This window comes from Pseudopipra pipra, chromosome 5 (genome assembly GCF_036250125.1).
Source record: "Pseudopipra pipra isolate bDixPip1 chromosome 5, bDixPip1.hap1, whole genome shotgun sequence".
Lineage (NCBI taxonomy): Eukaryota > Metazoa > Chordata > Aves > Passeriformes > Pipridae > Pseudopipra > Pseudopipra pipra.
This window is the reverse complement of record NC_087553.1, coordinates 41,105,855-41,126,189: the sequence shown is the minus strand read 5'-3', so window position 1 is coordinate 41,126,189 and position 20,335 is coordinate 41,105,855. Positions and strand designations below refer to the sequence as shown.

Below are 20,335 nucleotides of genomic sequence, written 5' to 3'. Positions count from 1 at the left end.
AATGGAAACAACTAGATTGCTAATTATCTCCATTATCTATGCTTGTATGAAGACATCAGAAATTCCAAGGACTTAAAAAAAAGTTATAATTTCTACTGTAATTTAGCATGTCAAAATCCTGTTTCAGTGGACAAGAGTGGCACATATGCTAAAAGGGGATGAAACAAAAGAAAGCCCACTTGAATAAATGCAAACCAATTAATGCTGGTAAAACAAATACATCTGCAGCAAAGTAACTCAGAACTCGGCTAACTTCATTAACTCAGATTCTGTGTTTTAGAACATGAAGTTCTGCTACCACAAGCAAACACTAAATAGAGAACATTCAAAGCATATTAAGATGGTTGTCAGGAGGTCCTAAAAACCACCAAATATGTAATTAGACTAACCCTCCAGCTGCTAGAAAGTTGTGGGGAGGCCATCATCTTCTAAATACTGAAGAGAGTGATGGATTTTTTGGCTTCTATTACAATGAAACTCTTTATTTAAGGGAGCATGAACTTCCTAGTTGACTCCAGATTTTTCTGGCCAAACACCAGCAAACGGCATCTTCTCCCCTCTAGTGAGCAGCATGAAGGAGCACACACCCTTTTAAAGGTGTGACTGATGCAGCTCCTTGGTGCCAGGAAGCCACCTGACACTCACTCCACTCCTTCACTTTAGGTCCCAGGTTTCCAACTCTCTGTTTCTCTAGCTTTCACTTCATTCCTGATAGACTCAATTTGCATTGATTTTCTCCTATAGACACACTGTTATAGACATAAGCACATAAGAAAGAGCAAAGGAGAGGCAAGGAAAACATTCAGAAGCATTCTGTGACTTTAGTGTCAGCATAAATTTATATTTTGAAGAAAATCTTGCTCAGTGAAAGCTCTTGTTTCAGTCACACAATTCTTGCAAGTTTATGTATCCTCATGGCCTACCCCTCTGGGTCTTCTGCTCTAGAAATGAAATGTTGCCTGAAAGTGACATCAGAAAAGACTAAAAAGTCCCAAAGGATGTTGTTTATCTGGGAGAGAGGAAGGGTGCTGCAAGTGAAGAGACACAAGGAAAAGGCAGAGGCAGAACTAGCAGATATTCACTAGTCTCATGTTAGAAGATCTTACTGTAACAAGGATTTTCTTGCCACAGAATCTACCCAAACTGATTTCCAGTATTCAAAATTGCAAACAAGCAAACAAAAAAAATAAAATAGTGGAGATTGACAACTCTGCTCTGTCATTGGTGGGATTCATGCTTTTAAAACATCTGAAAGCATCCCCCTGTACTGCCATTTCTTTTCTACTGCTTCAACACACTGCAATAAGCCACAGAAAAAAATAAAAATAGAACATAAAAACCCAATCATTACCAAAATGGCTGTCATCAACCATACCCATCTCACTGCTGACAACATCTGCTATTCTGCATAGGTTTCAGTTTGCTCTGCGATTACTTACAGACTGGAGGCAGCTCATACTCCACTTCTAACACAACCCTTTCACCAACATTCTTGAGCAGGCTGATGATCTCATCGTGGCGAAATTTGGTCAGGTTGATTCCATTCACAGATTTGATGTAGTCGCCTACATCCAGCTGGTCACTCCTAGGGAAAAGTATATATTCCTTTTGTTAAAGACAGATCTTCTGGACCAAACTAAATCCTTTAAAAGTACTGTTTAGTGACGGTACGAAATACTTTTTCCATTAATCTGGATTAAAATAGGTTGAACTTTCTAACAGAAAGTGGCATTTTAAGATCATAATCTAATCTATCTTGTTAAATACTAAAAGAAGAATATTGTTGCATTATTAATTTCTGATGTACAAAACCAGCTATACAATAAAGGAGTTGGATGATGGGACTGGTTTGGACACAGGATCTGGGAAGTCATCTTCTTCATGTCCCTATCTTTCTCTCTCTCTCTTTGGAAAGTGTCCAAAACAGTAGTTGCCTTTGCAGTTAACATCACAGCTACAGGACACAGGCCACAGCCCAAAAGCATATGTTCTGCTTGGTTACTTGGAGTGCTTCAGTTCAACCTTTATATTTCAACTTGTCTCACTCATGAATAACAGCTTTTTCTTTCCACTGTAGTAGTAATCAAGGTAGCTATGAATTTAGAGTCTTTTTAATCTTAAAACCAGCTGATGAACAGTTAAAAAAAATAAATAAATTACGGTAGGACTACCCTTAGTTTTTCCATTTTATTTTTTCCCCACAGTACGTTATGCTACTTCTCTCAAATTTTTGTTCAAGGACAATAAAACAGAGAAATAAAACATATATAATTTAGAATAAATATCATTAGTCTCATGATGACTTCCAAATATCTCATTGGTATTTCTAGTTTTTATCGAAGTGGCCTTGAGCAAAGAGGAGGACCAGCTGTTGCCATTTCCCTATGAGGTTCTCCAGTGTGATGGGCTGCCATTATAGATGCATCCAGTCACATATTTTTTAGTGACCTTTCTGATGTGGTACATATTTTCGAAGCAATCACATCTTATAATGCATTTTGTGGCTTGAGATGTGGTTACCTAGCAGCGATTCCTCCTTGGCGAAGGTTAGATACTCTTGGTTTCCCATCCTTGTCAATACCCCCCGATACTGTAAGCCCTAGGGTGGTGCCTTCTTTTTTCATTAATTCAACTATTGTTGAGCCCTTGAATTCCTCTGTTGAAAGAAAATTATTGACATTATTAAGATTTAAGTAATAGCACAGATGTTGCCTTTCTCATATGTCATCTACTTCCCTAGAAAATCATTCTGTGTTAATAAGAAATAACACGTACATCTGGAGATTCTTTATGTTACAATTCACAAGTACTGTGCGCAAAGGTCTGCATACAGATAAATCTTGAGACATATGATCTGTAAAAGGTTATTAAAAACCATACCAATATGCTGGTATCCTATATAGAGCCAATAAATACAAAGGCTGGCAATGCTTATAACTAAGGTACTTGTTTTGCATTTTAAGAAGGCTATCTTTTCTCATTTTCTGCTCTCTCCCTCTGACCTCTGTGTTTTATAAAGTACTTCAACTGAATAAACAGAAGGGTAAAAGATGCAAAGATACAACAAAACTATAATTTTAGATTCAGACTCATTTTGAGGCCACTAGTAGGTGTCAGTGTTAATAAAAACGATTGAACATAGCAAGAATCCAGACAGAAATATATCAGATCTTAACAGTTTTATTCCTTATTCTTACACATATATAGTTCCACTGTAACTCTCTGCAATCTCTGCAGAACAGGTACAAAGTAGGTGAAGGGCTTTCATAGTTGTAAGTATATATAAAATTTCCATCACATGCTGTCTGAGACACCCTCTTCTGCAGTTTCTCCATTTAGCATAATTGGAAAATGCTAAGTTAATCCCACAGACATCAACAAATGCAGGTCACCTGCAATAAAAAGCCCCAAACTTTCAAAAAGAGATGCCTTTATTGTACATGGATGGATAAGATAATCTACATATGCACAGTTCCAGCAAGACTGCAACTGTTTGGAAAACCACGAGGCAATCATACCTCATATCCACTGTTTTCAGTCAGAGGAGACCCATTAAAACCACCAGCTGCTCAGGTATTCTGGAAAACTGCACAAAATCCTAAAGATCCATTAAAATTCTAAAAGGATCATTCATCTTTCTGGTCCTTTTCAGTATCAACATGCAGCTTTCAGGTGAACTGGTCAGTTAAAAATATCATATATGCATTGCAAATAAACAGTATGCCTGCACCGCACTAGAAGTTTGCTGTGCTGGCATAAGATTTAAAGACTAAAATCCACCCAAAAAAACAAGTGAGTTCCTTGTATATATTCAAATGTTCTTCAGTAACATCTAGAAGTAGCACTATACAAACACCAGCAATGCTCTTCCAAGATCTTTTCACATGACTGACAAGATGACCTAATACATTTTCACCTTTATATGAAGAATGGCTGCTCAGAACAAGAATTGCCAAACCTACCACCATCACCTCTGTATTTGAGGAAATGGTGGCAGACAGAGGAAAGCATTCAGAAGAGCCTCCAGTCCTGGTGGACAGTCCGGTAATCCTTGGTAGTACTTTTAATGGAATTAACTACTGAATCTTTTTCCAATGTAGAATCATGCCATGCAATGTTCCTGCTCCTTTCCAGGTGGCTGTCAGGCCATTTCCATTCTAGCGGATGATGATCCCACTTCAGTTATTCACATTTTTATCATTATATAGCATGATTTAAGTGCTTGGGCAAGAATTCTTCTATGCTTATAAAGCTTCTATTAAGACAAAATTCTGCAGTGTATTCAGTCAGCAGCATGGGTCGTCAGAAGCAGACAGCAGCATAGTTACCTGGTGCATTCTTCAACTTGGCTGACACCAAACCACCATTTGGGTACCATTTGGAAGCTGTTGAGATTCCACAATGTTTACTCACATCTGGCCTTCTTAACAGTTCAGAAAGAACAGATGTGATTACCTGCATCTGAACATGCAGACACGTTACATAGCTGTAGAGAGGCCAAAATGCTGCTTTCAGCTTTATAAAAACCTGTAAGTATTCATAAGGATCACAAGAGTTAGACATGGTACTTATTGAAACCAAAATTACTGTATATTTGCACCCATGATGCAACCTGACGAGCTTTGCTACTGAGTGACACATGTTTATTCAGAGTTTACTCAATCGTGAGATCTGGAGTCAAAAGGAGAATTCTCCTCTCACTCCATCTCCCAGGGAATCCTTCCTTTTTACTTCTCAGTAGTGCACTCTGGTTCTCAGGAACCATCTAAGATTTTATTTTTTTTAATGAATATTTTGCCAGAATGTGTATATGGGACATCAACAATGCATTGCACATGCCTAATCTTTTGCCGCAGCACAATACTGTCATGTGCTTTGATCTTTTATATAGGTTCTGAGTTTTCAATCCAATTCTGGGAAATACTCTGCTGCCTGAAGTGACATGTGGAACAGATGATCCATGCAGTATTTTAAGCTGGCTAACAGTTTTACAATTCCCTTCAACTACTGATATGGAAAGTGATGACCAGGCTCCTTCCTGCTCACCATTCTGACAAATTTCTGTATACCTCTGCCAACAGAACAGAGACTTCTAGACACTTTTCCTTGGTAGGCAGAAAGGAAAGATGCACCAACACTGCAAGGGAGGTGTGGTGTGAAAGGCTCATTGCTAACTGACAGATAAGGTCATCTAGGCATGCACAGTAGTTTCATTAGGTTTGTTGCTCTGAAGGATTTTGTAGCTTTTGTTGTACATAATCATATCAGGAAGAAATCAAACTACCTAAGCTGGTTTTGCTTATAAGAGACTGTTATCCCTGAAAGGGCTCTGAACCAGGTCCATTTGATACCCCTCTCTCTCTGGTTTTCATCTTTGCTTTCTTAAATCGCACATGATTACTGTTCTTATAATACTATATATTACATGTTTACTCATCTGCATTGCTTTGGCATTATTATTACAGACTAATCCCACTGGAGTATTATTGAAATGCCCAATATCAGAACAATCCTGGGACTTCATTACCAATCTAACACGCAACTGCATCAAGGTCAGTCTCTATTCTCTACTTAAGACAATCCTATGTTACTCTTTGTGGGTTAAAAATCAAACTACTTCATGTATCACCTCACTCACAATTCATTACTTATGCCAACCAGCAAACTCCTAATTAGTTAGAAGATTCTAGAGTGTGTTCTTTCCTACATGTACTCCCACATTGCTAATAATATTAGCATAGCTAGCATTAGAAAGGAAAGCAAAGAGGTTATTTCCGGATTTCTTATAATTTACAAGCTCACACTGGGACCTGCCTTCCCTTGGCTTGGAGAGGGTTTCAGGACTGCCCCAGGACTTGCACTGCTTCCTGCAGCTGCAGGGGCAATCCCAGGCACACAGCTGTCTATGCTGCACCAGTCACCCTACAGCTCTCCTGGCATCCACCCACCTTCAGCATGGGGTTCAGGAATCCCACTGAATACTGGAGATGGCTTGGCAAGGGGAGTGCAAAGATGCATACTTGTACACACACACATACTTGCATGCACAGGCAGGCATAAGATGAAAAAGAAAGGTTCTGCTCTAAAGAGCTTCCTTTAAATTTCCAGTTCTGAAAGGTGAAGCACATGCTGCAACTGAATTCTAAAGAAAACATTACACTGCTGCCGTTTTCTAAATTCTCGGTCCAGACGCTTCTCTTAGGCTTGCTGTTGCAATATCATAACTGCATGTGCCTGACTTGCAGCCAGGTCAGCTGGTGTAGTAATACTATGACCTGCTCTGCAATCTGGCAGACTATAGGGATAGTCAACGTAGCACAAGAAAGCTTTAAAGATAAGCAGATGCTCAAATTCAAGCCTGGGTAAAACCTATTGTGAGAAGATGAATACATGGAACAACTTGCAGGTAAGTAAAATCCAAGAAACACCATGATTGATTTTTCTTCAAGAATAATAGTATAATAATAAAGCTTCTAGTATTTCATACATCAGCAGACATTTTGTCATTTTCTACTTTTTGATGTACATAAATAATATCTTTTAATGAATAAAAACCATGGAAAATTAATTCTAATGAGATTTATGAACCTGGAATATATTCACTTCTTCAAAAAGAAAATGAAATACTAGATGACAGAAGAGATCTTTTCACAGACAAATATTTGAAAGCTGAGAGAACTCTTAATCCAAAGTTCTATTATTTTTCTACATTACTACAATTTTATTTCTTAATTTACATATTAAAGTAAAACTGAAAAATATTTGCCTTCCTTCCAGATACTGAGTCCCATCTGTGAAAATTTCATTTTAAAATCCAAGAAAATGCCTAAAATCTACACAGTCAGGTCAAGTGCTTACTTCTATCCTCCACCTAGTGAATAAGACTGTTCAGTGCAGCTGGAACAGGCCATAAATGAAACTTAACCTAAAAGTAAAAAAATACTTGCTGTTATCGATATTTTCCTACCAAACCCATACTTAATCAATAAATAAGTAATTGGTAAGTCTCTTGAAAACACAGTCAATGCTCTCCTTGAATGAATTTTCCCCTGTATGTCAGCAGAAATTCTGCAGCGAAAACATTTTGCTTTTCATCCTAGTAGGCATCTCATGGTTTAATAAAAAAACCACATAAAGTCAATTCTTAAGAAAGAGATAGCAGTTTGTTATACTAGAGACATCACACCTACTCCATGCTTCAAGTCCTGTGGGTTGCATATTTCTCTTAGTATGACAAGACAGATGTCAGGAGATGATGAATGCACCATTCCTTGTTGCCCTTTTCCTGACTGGCTGTCGCTAACTTCTAAAACACCTAAATTTCTATTAAAAACAGGCAAACCCCCCCCATAGGTGAAGAGAGTCTGAAAACATGGAGCTGATCGCAGCCTATGCTGTGCTGTATTCTCCAGGCTGTGGAGGGACAATCCCCAAACCAGTCCTAGTTTGGAACCCAGCAATCCACAGTGGAAGACAAACGAGTCTGAAGAGCAGCAGAGCACATCTGAAAGGCACGATATACTGCAGTTACCAATGGGACCGTAAATTTAAAACACTGTCAATGCAGGTTGTCTTGGGTCGGCAGACAGGTTAACCTGTATAAATGTACAGGTGAAATGCTGTACCATTTTCAGTGAAAGCAGAGGAGGTTGGTAAGGGTCAGACACTTGCGGAAAACTGCCTCAAATAGACTTGGTTTATACCAACAGCTGTTCTGATTGTGTGCAGGGCATGAGATGATCCTTTTTTTCTTTTTTTTTTTTTTTCCCTATAAGCTATAAGAGTATCTACAAGATGACTTTGCTACTGTAGAAATATTATCTGAAAAACAAATATCTTCCACTAGTGCTTATAAACTGGAAAAAAATCTGCTGCCTGGCCTAGGTATGACACAGAAAAGCAAATAATGATATTTTATGATCCATCACAGGCTGTGATATACAGGACACGATCACATAACTCACTGAAAACACCAGGCCCGCAGGACAAAGAAGCACAGTTCACACCTGGGTTCATTGGTTTCCTGCCTAAAAAGAGCTTAGCTCTTGTGCTATTTGGTTTGGGGTACATTTTTCATATTTGAAGGCACAGAAATGGATACCTTGGCAGACAACTCTCTCTAAATCCCAACCGAGGCATTCAACAGGGGTGGTCTTCAATTTAACATCAAACATAAGCATTATATTTGAAATTCTGTTTCTAACTAAAAGATCAGAAATTAATATAAATATCAGAAACCTGAAATCAAATAACCACCAACTGAAAGCCAGTTGCAGACAAAAAAAAGTCTCTTCATTCTTAATGACAAGAATCTTACCAATTTCTTAGCAGAAGAATATTGGAAAAAATACCTGATATCTGACACAGTTATCAAAGCACACTATACTAACTCCAGTAATTACATTTCAGGAGTGAAACAGTGACTGGAGTTAAACCATTATTACCTTCTCAGGGCTTAACATTTCCATCCCACAGCCTACAGTGCAGTCCCAGTGCTTCTCCAGCAGCAGCACAGCCATGCTACCAATGGCACATATTCAAGATACAACATTCTGCTAGTGTCTGAATCCACTGCTCACAGACAGGAATAACAGTAAACATTTGCCAGAAAATGAAAAAATGGATGGCATGGAATAATATGGCATGGTGTAAAATCAGTTTTCACACAGAAGTAGCTTCACACAGAAAAGATAAGAATGATCTCTGTACAGCCAACTTATAAGGGATAGCTTCGTAGGAGGATGCAAAAAAACATTGCTTTGAACTAAGAGGGAAAAGTGGTCCATGGCAGCAGCTGTGTAAGAAACAGAGAGGTTTCTCCTGGCTAACTGTGGCAGACATGCAGACTAAAGTAGGAGCTGGATAGCCACTTGTCTAGATGTTTTTCCAAACCAAACAAGTGCTGGTGAGGGAACAACACCTTTTTGGTCTTCTGGATATCCTGCTTGCAGAATTCCATAATGAGAGACAGTTTTTAAGCATGGGGGTTTTTTTGTTTTGTTTTGTTTGCTTTTATTTGCAACTGAGTTGCACAATAATGCCAGAAAACAAACCGAGAATACATGTTGATACTCAAAATCCTCCCACACATTCCAAGTACTAGCAGTCTAAAATTATTCATGCCATTACTTTGACACTCAAAGAGATCAATTTAAGATAGAGATGATGGCATCTGATTCTTCTAAGTGGGGCTATTAGGAATTTTTGCCAGTCAACACTTCTGAATTTTTTAATCTGTACTTTGTTTTTTTCCCCTACATCAAGGACTGGAAGTGTCAGGCTAAACATAGTCATAACAGTAACAAGTCATTCCCTCTCTATATTTTCTTGAGATAGCTGGTGACAGGGCTTATGGAGGAACAAAATGAATACAACTACTAAGGAAATACATGAAAACTAATTTTTTTTCATTCCACCTAGTTTTGGACTGTGTGGGAGAGCCTAATGGTGGGGAAGGTCAAAATCACAGCCACTAAGAAAATGTTTATAACTTCCATGCCATATGGAGGTATTTTTAGTTTTAAGGTATATTTCTGCCATTTTTTTGCTCTTTTGCTTCCTGTTTTCTAAATTTATGTAGATGTCCATAGAGGTGGAATGTAATACACTGCATAACATCTGTGTAGGAGAAAACTGAAAACATACAAGTTTAACAATCCTTTATTAGAGCTTAAGAATCCAATTACAAACTTGGACTCTTGTAAATATATTGAAGAATAATAAAAAAACTTTAATTAAAATGGATTTAGAAATTAAGATACATTTTAAGTGTCAAAACCCACAGAATTACTATTAATAATCCCTGAGTAAAGAAATTCAATTAGAGGTAAAAATTATTTTAAAAATTATAAAATATTAAAGCATCTGGCTTCAGTAAATATGGATACTTTAATATATTACTGTAAGAAGATGCAATTTAGTGCAATCATACCAAAATCCTTTTTTTCTTGCATTATTACGTACAAAAAAAGATACTTTTATCCCTGACATATCACCTTGCAGTAGGGTTGGAAGAAAGATGCAATGCGAACTATAAACTTGCTCAGTGATGTGCTAGTTAAAGCACATTTATTCCTTGAAATAGCTGGGAACTTCTAGTGTTTTCATTGATGGCTTTCTTTAGGAAAGTATCTATACCATCCACTTACCACTACCTGCGTGCTGGAAGATTTGCAACAATCAATTTCCTTATCTTCCAATGAGGACCTGCTCCACCTTGAGGTGCTTCCTAGGTTTCAGAAAGTTCAGGCATTTTTCTGCTTCCACGTTATCTGTGGTGGCAGTCAAATTCCTCAACATTTGCAAGATCCAGAGCAGCTTACTAACTGTCAAGGTGGAGCTTTCTGAAGCAAGGACATTGGAGGGTAAAACCAAGCACAGTGATAGTCTCAACCTTCACCTCTTCAACAGACATTACACAGCTTTCCAGAGCTCAAACCTCTTTGCTTACAAATTGTGGCATTTTCGGCTGGGGTGGGGAATGGGTAGTAGAAAGTACTTTTGAGCTGAGGCCTATGCCCATAGTTACCCCAATTTGTCTCTCCCATGTGAAACAAGTATTTCCTATCAAGAATTTTGCTTCATGCTATAAGCAATGAAGTCTTGAACTCAAGAATGGCTTGTGCGTCAGCAATGCTACCCTGAACACCTCTGCATGTCTCTGTTAACACTACTGATGAAGAAAGGACAGAGCTCCATGACATTAGTCTTTTCTATATTTCTGTCTGAATGGGATAAAGGCTTCATTAACCCTCCTCCCTTGCTAGCAGAAATCCTGCTGTGCAGAACAGCACAAAGCTTTGACACTGATTTTGATTTATAAAACTTTTCCCCATAATTCCGATTAATTCACCTCCAACTTCCTCTCTGTTTTCTTTATCGAGAAATTAACACCAAGAGAACTCTTGCTAATTTGTGTTGCTTTGTACTCACAAAAGCACAACCTGACTGTTCCAGTTTTTCTCCTTTCTACAGCTACCAGAATGGATCAGACAGGATTGATTACAGGACTGATTGCGTTTGTGAATCTCAAGGCAGGAAGGAATCACCGAGAACAATTCTCTCCCTGATCTCCTGAGTGACATAAGCAAAGAAACATGATTTAGTGTGTCTCTGGCTAATATCTTTTAGAAAGATATCCAATGTGGCTTTGCAAACGTCACGTGATGGAAAATCTACGTGTGAGATAATGTCTATCTGAATGGAGAGCAGAGAAGCCTTCAAGACCAAGATCTCATTATAGTACCACCATTACATTCAGGATGTCCCAGCAGATACAGAACTGTAACCTCTGATCAAATCACCTCTTAATCTTCTTTCCATTTAAGATTAAGAACTGTATGTACAGCTTAGGTTTTGTTATTTAAGACATGTTTTGCAGCTCCTTCCAATGTTTTAACATCCTGTGGCTACCAGGTAAATTTCAGCAATAGTGCCCATAAATCTCTTTTCTCCATTTGAGGTGTCAATTATTTTGCTAAACATACTTTGTATTGCCTGTCATGATCTACAGCTGCTATATAATTTAACATTTTAGTTAATACAAGACATCACAATTCCTTTTTAGGACATGGAGTTACGATCATAATTATCATGACAAAACCGAAGCAGTAAGGATCAGAAAAGGATAAAGTAACGGTGTCACTGCTTTTTATATAAAGTATTGTTCATGTATTCAAATAATGGATGGTGAATTTTAAAATATTTGAACTTTGGAGGAATTGGCCAGTAAAACTTTTCCTAGTACTTGGATTAAGGAACAGATATTTAAATTTTTAGGGGTCATATACCTCTGTGTAGAACATACAAAGTTGAATGATACCCACACTGTATCTTTCCACTTGGTAGTACTGAGGGAGATTCAGTATAACAAAAGGGTTTTTCAAAGGCTCTGTGTAGAAGATTAGACAATCCTTGGAAGAATAAGATATGTATGAAAAAAATGAGAAAAATGGAAAATGTGAGCGAATGCTTCCCACAGATTTTACCTTTTCTCCTTTATGCTCAGTGATCACTGATACCATTATGGTTTACTTACTCTCTACGTTTATGGAAAACCACAATGCCAAAATGCTGACTTCTGGAAGATGGTACTTCAAAATCAGACTGAAAGAATACATAGTTAGGAATGTTTTAAAAAGTGATCTATCAATGATTCCTTCTTTTTGTATCCTTCAATCTGATACAAAACTAAAGCTACAAAGATGGCTTCAGGGGGCGTTTAATATGCAACACCGCCCGAGCAATAGGATGCAATGATTTTTTATCAGGTGTTTATAGGAGGGAAAAAATACCTGGGAAAAAACAACCATTAATTTACTCATTCAAGATGAAGAAAAAATATAGTTAAAGCCAATGGAAAAGCAGGGTTAGAGAACTACAAAATAAGATACTGGTTTACATTAAAGTTTACCAAATCACAGAAACAGTGATGACTTTAGCTGTCAATAAGCATTTAAAATCCACAAGAATTTACTATTCCCGTGAAATAAGTTTGCCAACAGGGGAAAAAAAAGGGGGGAAAAGAAGGGGAGAAAAAAGAAAAGGAATAATTTAGGCATTTCTTGGCTGCTAACCTGTGCTCTCTAACTCTCTAATAAATCTCTGTACTTATTCCCTGAAGTTTAATGTATGCATAATGAACTAATGGCGAAAAGAAATGAAGACAGATGCCTTCTTTTGCATGGACTAGTTTATTAGATAGTCAAACTTGCAGAACAGATCACTGTAGTAAAACAGTAAAATGCACAGCTGCAAGAATGTACCTATGTGATTTCTTTTATCATCTAAATTGCCAGTATATCCTATTGGATTAGCACAGAAACTGGGATGGCACCATATTAGCACCTAGTATTAGCCTGTGGGACAACAGGAATATTTTTCATCTTCAGGTCACTTCAAGAAGCTGTTTGCAGATCTTGGCAAAAATCTGAATTTGATATCAGCTTGAGAGGTTTATTCTATCCCGGAGCAGCCTCATTATTATATATCACAGGGGAAAAAAGCTTTCCTCTGTCAAACTCCAAAATATGATGCATATTTCACAGAGAAGTTTTTTGCCTTTTCTTTCAGTGTTTCCCCTTATCCTCCAGAAACTTCAAGTGAAAAGGAACAAAGACTAGATCTACCTGTTTCTCCAAAATATTAAGACATGCTAACGGTATATTCTGGTTCACTTCTATTTCAAAGACACATTTTGTCTGTTGTGCCTTTTACAAGGTCCTTCTCTTCTTTCCATGACCAAGAGACTAAGACAGACAGGCAAATGTTTCTGTGAATTTAAGAAATAGCTAAAATCTTCAAATAGACTGAAACAGATAAAGATTCAGCTAAACAGTACTAACTGGAAGCTTCGATGACATGTTTCAATCACAAGGCAGATTCTCAACAAGGATGCAAACAGGGGAAACTGCTAACACAGCTTAAAGTATGGCTGTTGAAAAATACGTATTTTAAAGTAAGACTGTCTGTGAAAAAGAGTTGTCATTTAATGAAGGCTGTTCTTAAACAAAAGGAAACTGAAACTTGTGAGCACTTCCTCAGGTTGCTGACTCCATGCAAACAACTCACAAGATGTGACTGTCCCTGTTTCTTTCTCCTCTGCTGCTAAAAGATATACTGACACTATTTTAAAAGGAAATATTTAAATTTTAAAATATTGAAATACTGAAAAATTTCCAAATATTTAAATTTTAAGCTTACAAAAGTCATTTAAGGAACCTAACAGACCTCTCTCAGTAGAGAGGCCTCAGTACAGAGATTTCTGCTATAGACTGTAAAATTTGCTAACCAGAACTGAAGGAAAAACTATGGAAAAACTGTGTTTTCACATTTCATATGGTTCCAGTTTGGTAGAAAACTGCGGCGAGTTATACAAACAACTGCATTCTGAAACATTTTTCCTCTCCAGGTAAACCAATATGTGGGTGTTTTTAAAATGAAACAAACTTCCGCTCCCTGTGGTCCATATCTTTTTGCTTTGCTGCTGCTGTTTATACCCATTTGCTACCAGCTGTGTGCTGTGCTGTGGGCCCAAAAGCCTGGAAAGGCTGGGGTCCCCACAGCAGAGTAATCCATGTATGGTTCACTTATCCTTCATCCTTAAATTTATTAACTACACTAGGTTTAATAAATCAATGTTTTTCAGCTGAGGTCTGCACCACTGGGAAATTTCTATCTGGGTCAGACACCAGGCATCTGCAATTGTCATTCATTTCACTTGAGAAGACTGATGGCCAAATCTTTTTCTTTGTATTACTATGCAGTTAAATTGCTTTGAAAAATTGTTATAGGTTTACTCACTTGCCTGTCCCAAGTACGGTATCAGCTGCACCAGCTTGAACTAGCTGGATCCCTTAACTCCCATTTTCAGACACTTTAATGCAAAAAAAGCACCACAATCTAGATTTTAGATATATAAAAAGCTCATTCCCCCTTTTGTTTTTCTCTGTCAGATGAACACTTTGACAGAAAAAACAAACCATCTCATTTGCTTCCCTTTAAACCATTAATTCCTGGGAAATAAACTGAGCAGAGATCTAATTACAGTCTCGAATTTTGCAGCTGTAACTTCCAAAATCTTCGAGGATGTCACTCCAGTCCTCAAAGTGTATCAGATACTCAGATTTAATGGTTTGGTTTTTATCTAATTTACAGTCTGTTCTATAGCTTAGCATACATATAAAAGATACCATATGCCAACCATGCAGACATGTTTAGCATTTCTGTCAGTTTTGTAACACCACTTACCTTAGCATTGTTAATGGGAAGGTATCATACCAGTTTGAATGTACCTTACACAGCCAAGATTTACACCTATAAAGAATATCTGGCATGAGAGGATCTGTTTTTACTTGTAAGTATGCAACAAACAGTTCCTTAAAACGGCCAGAAAGATTAGCATAATGTCTAGGCAAAATTTAGGATTCCCTACAGAGAGTAGGAGATGTTGCTGACAGTATTTAATACAGCACAGAACTGTTTATCTAAACTGGAGAATTCAGAAGAAATACTAATGATAAATGTTTCTAGATATGGTCTACCTTAGTTGCTCAAATATAGTTTATTCTGAATGTCACCTCGTCCATGATTTTTTTGACTGAAAATAGATGGGAAAGGTGATTTCTGCCTAAACAAAACTATCCAATAAACACATTTGCCATAATTTTTTCTCAGCATTTGTAAAACAAGGTCAACTATTGTATGCTCTGCATAAATGTCTTGCATGCTCCGCCTCCAAAAACCTTTTCTACTTAGGGTAGATCTACATTTAAAAAAAGTCTCCAATGTTACTATATAACTGTGGATATAATGTCAAATCCTCTCAGGAGAGATGAAGTCATAATGGGTGAAAAAAGAAGCTGAAAAATTTTAGACCAATCTGTCAAGCAGAAGAGTGACAGTACTTAACGTGCTGATGTCACTTTACCTACCCTGAAACTTTGCTCATTTAGAAATACTGCAAAATTCATACTTCTGACAAACCCAGCTTCACCAGCAATATTTCCACAAAACACCTAGTTTATACATTTTACAAAATGCCTGTAATAAGAGTATTTGCTCTGGATTTTATTTCCCTTCTTGGTTTAAAAAAGTCTGCAGCAAGTGACCTTCAGGCAGGTCAGACAGGTCTGCACATTCATCATGCTTTCCTCAGCGAAGACCCAGAGCTTACGATGGAGACAGAGATACCAGCCTAACGGTAGCTGCTATCATCTCATAAGAATATTTGGTATGGGTTTGAGTTTATAATGCTTATTTTTAAGCCACATGCATTAAAATACAAGATGACCTCCCCCTGGCATCTTGAGAAACCCATGTTTTGACTACTGGTCAATGATATTTTTATAGGGTAGTGGATATATTAAAATGTGCAGTGGGTCAGCATAAAAAATTCTCTAATCTCTACTCCAACTTTGTACACAGAGAAAACTAGGGCTATAAAATGTATTCATTGCTTGTCCAAAATGCTCTGAGACTCCCAATAGCCTTAACTCAGTCTATGAAAAGCATGTCTTAGCATACATTATAATCCTGTCCAACTATCATCCTAGTTGGCTAGCACATATGCTAGACTGAGTTAAACAGCTTTACTACTATTTTCTGTGGTGTGGCATTAAGTAAGTTAAGCTCCATGACCGTACATATGTTCCCATCCACTGTATGATCTCTATTGCACCAATATTTTTGTTAGGGGCTAAGGAAAAAGCTCTTGGCTTTCAATGGTCTTATTAGAGTTAGGTATCATCCTCATCATAAAATTGCAGAAGTTCCTTACTAGGCATCTCTTTTTGTAGCTACAAGTTTGTAATGACTTCCAAATACACTTGCTAAACTTTCAGTTCCAGGACTAAATCTGAAATCTTTTTTGAAAAGCACTTTTTTTTTACTCCCATGTGAATATGTTCCACATAAGTTATGTAGAAATTATTAATTGTACTGAAGCATTTTCATTCTTTATAGATTTGGTCCATGTTGTTGCAGTCCTAGTATAATGGCAGGATTTCCCTATATGACCTTTATCAGGTTTTACTTCTCACTTTCACTTACAGAAGCAATATTTTGGGGATCAACAGTCACATTACTAGGTACGATCACTCATCATTCGTCAGTGATATCTAAAATTCAGCTGCAGCATGTGTCTCATTTTTCTACGACAGTGGGTCTTAACAACCTCATAGGTCAATGCTCATTTTCTGTATCATTTATCCAACAAGTATTCAGGGTCACAATGTCATCTAATATGGAAAGAAGGTCTTGGCAGGATCTTGTCTCACAGTTAACTATTAAGTTGGGCTCATTTTGCTTCACTGATAAAATCAATTAGCACTGAACATTGGCACTTGTTCCTGCCTGGATTGATATTCAGAGTGTCCTTCTACCAATGTCTTCTGTGAATAAGAGGAATGAAATCCCCTGATTTTGGCCTTGTTGCTATTTTTCCCAATATTCCCTGTTTTGCTTTCTGTACTCTTTTCAGTTTGTTAATAAATGAGACTTTACTTATTAGAAGGATCCTTCTTTATTTGTTTATTCACACGACATTAGCAGATTCTCCAAATCATGCAGACATTGAGAATGATATCTGCAATTTAGACAAAGACCATAAATCCAAAAAGATGAGTACCTCCATTCTACTAGCCTGTATATCACCTACAAAGTTAAAAAAGTCCCTCACTCTATTGCTGTAAAAGATATGAATGGATGCATGCAACTATATATAAAAAACCACAACAGGTGCCCAGTAAATTAATTATGAAATTAATTATGAAATTAATGTTGCCAGAAAATTATTTGGGAACCCTCCCTGGTGATCAAAACTCTCATTGGCCAGAAGAATTAATGCAAACTATGAAGATATAAACAGAAGAGTTTAACACAGCAGTACTTAGTCCACCTTTGTGTTTAGTGAAGTACTGACTGTCACTCAGATGCTTTGTCTCCTTGTGACATCATTCACCGAGATTATTAGTAACAAAATACAGAACAGGAGAGTCACAAAAGAATTTTCAGAATAGTTTAAGAAAAATGCCTGGGAGCAAAGACCCCAGAAACACAATTTGATTATTTTAACAAAGGGAAGATTAAATGGTGATTTCATAAAGAAGTGACTATAAAGAATGAAGTGAATTTTGATGAAAAACAACTCTTCATTACAAATGAAGTGAAGCTGAAGCTACACATACTCAAGCCAGAAATAAAAGCAGTGAGGCTACTTAACCACAAAAGGCTGTGATGAGTTTTGTATCACTAGCAACCATAAATAGATTGACTGTCCCTCTAAAATATAATTCAAATACAAGTCGAGATATAAGTAAGTTCCAGGAAGTTGTAAGTTTAGTTTAGATGGTCACCAATGTCTCCTCAGGCCCACAGACGCCACATAAATTCAAAACAAGTACATCAAAACCTGAATGAACAAGCTCTTTGTTCTGCATTTTTAAACAGAAAGGAAACAAAAGCTATTTTGCAATGATGCTATGATTAACTTGAGGTCTTATGGCTCCTACACAAAACAAACATACCTACCTCTTTTATTCTACACCATGGGGCACAACTTCATATCTCTGTCTGCCCCATGTACCAAGGATGTGATGAGGAAGACACACAAGCACCAAAATCTCTTTTCCTCTTCTGATTCTATGCTATTAAATGCTATTAAAAGAAATGAAACAACCTTAAAGAACCTGAAAGAATTGAAACAATCTTTTCCCTATCCATATAAAACACTCTAAGCCACTTCATATTGGCAAAAAGGACACATAATTTTGCAAAAAACATAACAATTAGATTTTTATGTAGAAGTCAAGGTTTAGAGTGAAAACAAGACCCACCAAAACAGTTGAAAAGAACAAACTACTATCCACATGTAGGATAGCAAATTTTGGTGTGACAGAGCTGTTATCTTGGTGGGCTATATATTATTTCTTTAATATCTTCATGCCTGAAATTATAATCACTCCAAAATCTGAAATGGAGATCAAAATAAAAAACCAGATGGAAATCATGCATTAAGTCCTTTAAAGAGGTATTAGAAAACACATTACGAACATTAAAAACATCAAGTTAATTATCTATAACTGTAAGAGAGAAAGTGCAAAAAAGAAGTGCACTTTATGAAGTGCAAAAAGACTCAAGTAGGCAAATGATAAAAAATTATCCTCAACTTCACAGATCAGCAAACTCTCACACATTAAAGGAACACGGCTAGAATTCGTTTGCTAGTCATATGCTTTGAAAGACAGCAATGCCCTGTTAGGTCAGACTAACACTCCATCTAGTCCTGTTCCATCTTAGAAAGCAAGAAAACGAAGTCCTGTTTAGGGAAAGAATGAGAACCTGCCTACTTTGTCCAGTCCAGTCCTGCCACAGTTCTCTGACACCAGTACTGTCACATTAGAAGGTACAATGCTTCTCAGCCTTTGTAATATTTACATATGAAGCTCTTGCCAATTAATTTATTCAGTCCCTTCTGAATCCACTCAGTCTGTACTCACAGACTTACTGTTTGCTCTTCCTCTCCAGTGATACTGGACCCATGAGGACTGGCGACTGAATGATGCAGAAATCATTTTTTCTGTTGAATACACATTTTTGTTCCAATACTGGACTGATAACAGTATACATAAGAATGTTTAAATAGATTTCCACCCAGAGAAAAAGATATTGCCTGAAATTTTTGAATACATTTAACTATTTCTGAACAGACTGGGGAACCTGAGGATTCCTTATGGATCATCTTCTCATGTAATATCCATTTTTCTGAAGATAACTCTCCTTTCCTCCCCCATGAAAACCCAGCTGTGCTATCCTGTGGAAATGCAGTTGTTTTCAAGAGGTCAATATTAAACTTTAGCATCTCAGTTGCCTAGTGTATTGGTTTGTGTGGCCAGACTTTGGTAGCCAGGGGTGGCTTCTGTGAGAAGCTGCTGAAGCTTCCCCCGTGTCCAGTACAGCCAATGCCATCTGGCTGCAGGACGGACCCACTACTGGTCAAGGTGAGCCAACCAGGAATGACAGTAACACCTCTGTGATGACATATATAAGAAGGAAAAAAGAGTTATTGGATAGATGAAATTGCAGCCAGAGAAGAGTGGAGTGAGAACATATGAACAACTCTGCAGACACCCAGGTCAGTGCAGAAGGAGGGGGAGGAGGTGCTCCAGGTGCTGGAGCTGAGGTTCCCCTGCAGCCCATGGTGAAGACCATGGTGGAGCAGCTGTGCCCCTGCAGCCCATGGAGGACCATGGGGATGCAGAAATCCACCTGCAGCCCATGGAGGAGAGTGGAGCAGGTGGATATCTAAAGGAGGCTGTGACGCTGCGGGATGCCCATGCTGGAGCAGGGTCCTGGCAGGGACCTGCTGACCTGTGGAGAGAGGAGCCTACGCTGGAGCAGGCTTTCTTGGAAAGACTTGTGATCCTGTGGAGACCCAAGCTGGAGCAGCCTGTGCCAGAAGGACTACACCTCATAGAAAGGCCACCCACGTTGCAGCAGTTTGTGAAGAACTGTTGTCTGCGGGATTGACTTACGTTGGAGAACTTAATGGAGGACTGTCACCTCTGGAAGGGACCCCACACTGGAGCAGAGAAGGACTCCTCTCTCTGAGCAGTGGCAGAAACAACTTGTGAGGAACTCACCATAACCCCCATTCCCCGTCTCCCTGCACCACTGGGGGAGAGGAGGTAGAACTTGGGAAAGAGGGAGGAGTGGGGGGAAGGCGTTTTTAATATTTATTTTACGTCTCATTATCCCTCTCTGATTTTGTTAAATTTAATTAATATCTCCACTTCGAGATGGTTTTGCCTGTGATATTTGCTGAGTGATCTCTCCTTGT

The 20,335-nt window shown here is 37.9% G+C and overlaps 1 protein-coding gene across 13 annotated transcripts in view; it reads right to left on the bottom strand.

The window, feature by feature from the left end:
- The window catches only part of GRIP1 (glutamate receptor interacting protein 1), a 314,452-nt gene that overhangs the window by 77,326 nt on the left and 216,791 nt on the right, over positions 1–20,335 (bottom strand). For 11 of the 13 annotated variants that reach the window (XM_064655739.1, XM_064655744.1, XM_064655745.1 and 8 more), the window contains exons 3-4: positions 2,521–2,656; positions 1,440–1,585 (exon numbers count right to left, since the gene is read on the bottom strand). In XM_064655739.1, the coding sequence (XP_064511809.1) occupies positions 1,440–1,585; positions 2,521–2,656 (282 nt within the window). Of the gene's footprint in view, positions 1–1,439; positions 1,586–2,520; positions 2,657–4,328; positions 4,579–18,027; positions 18,132–20,335 lie in introns of those variants that run through there. The other 2 variants (XM_064655743.1, XM_064655735.1) reach the window with 2 other exon arrangements.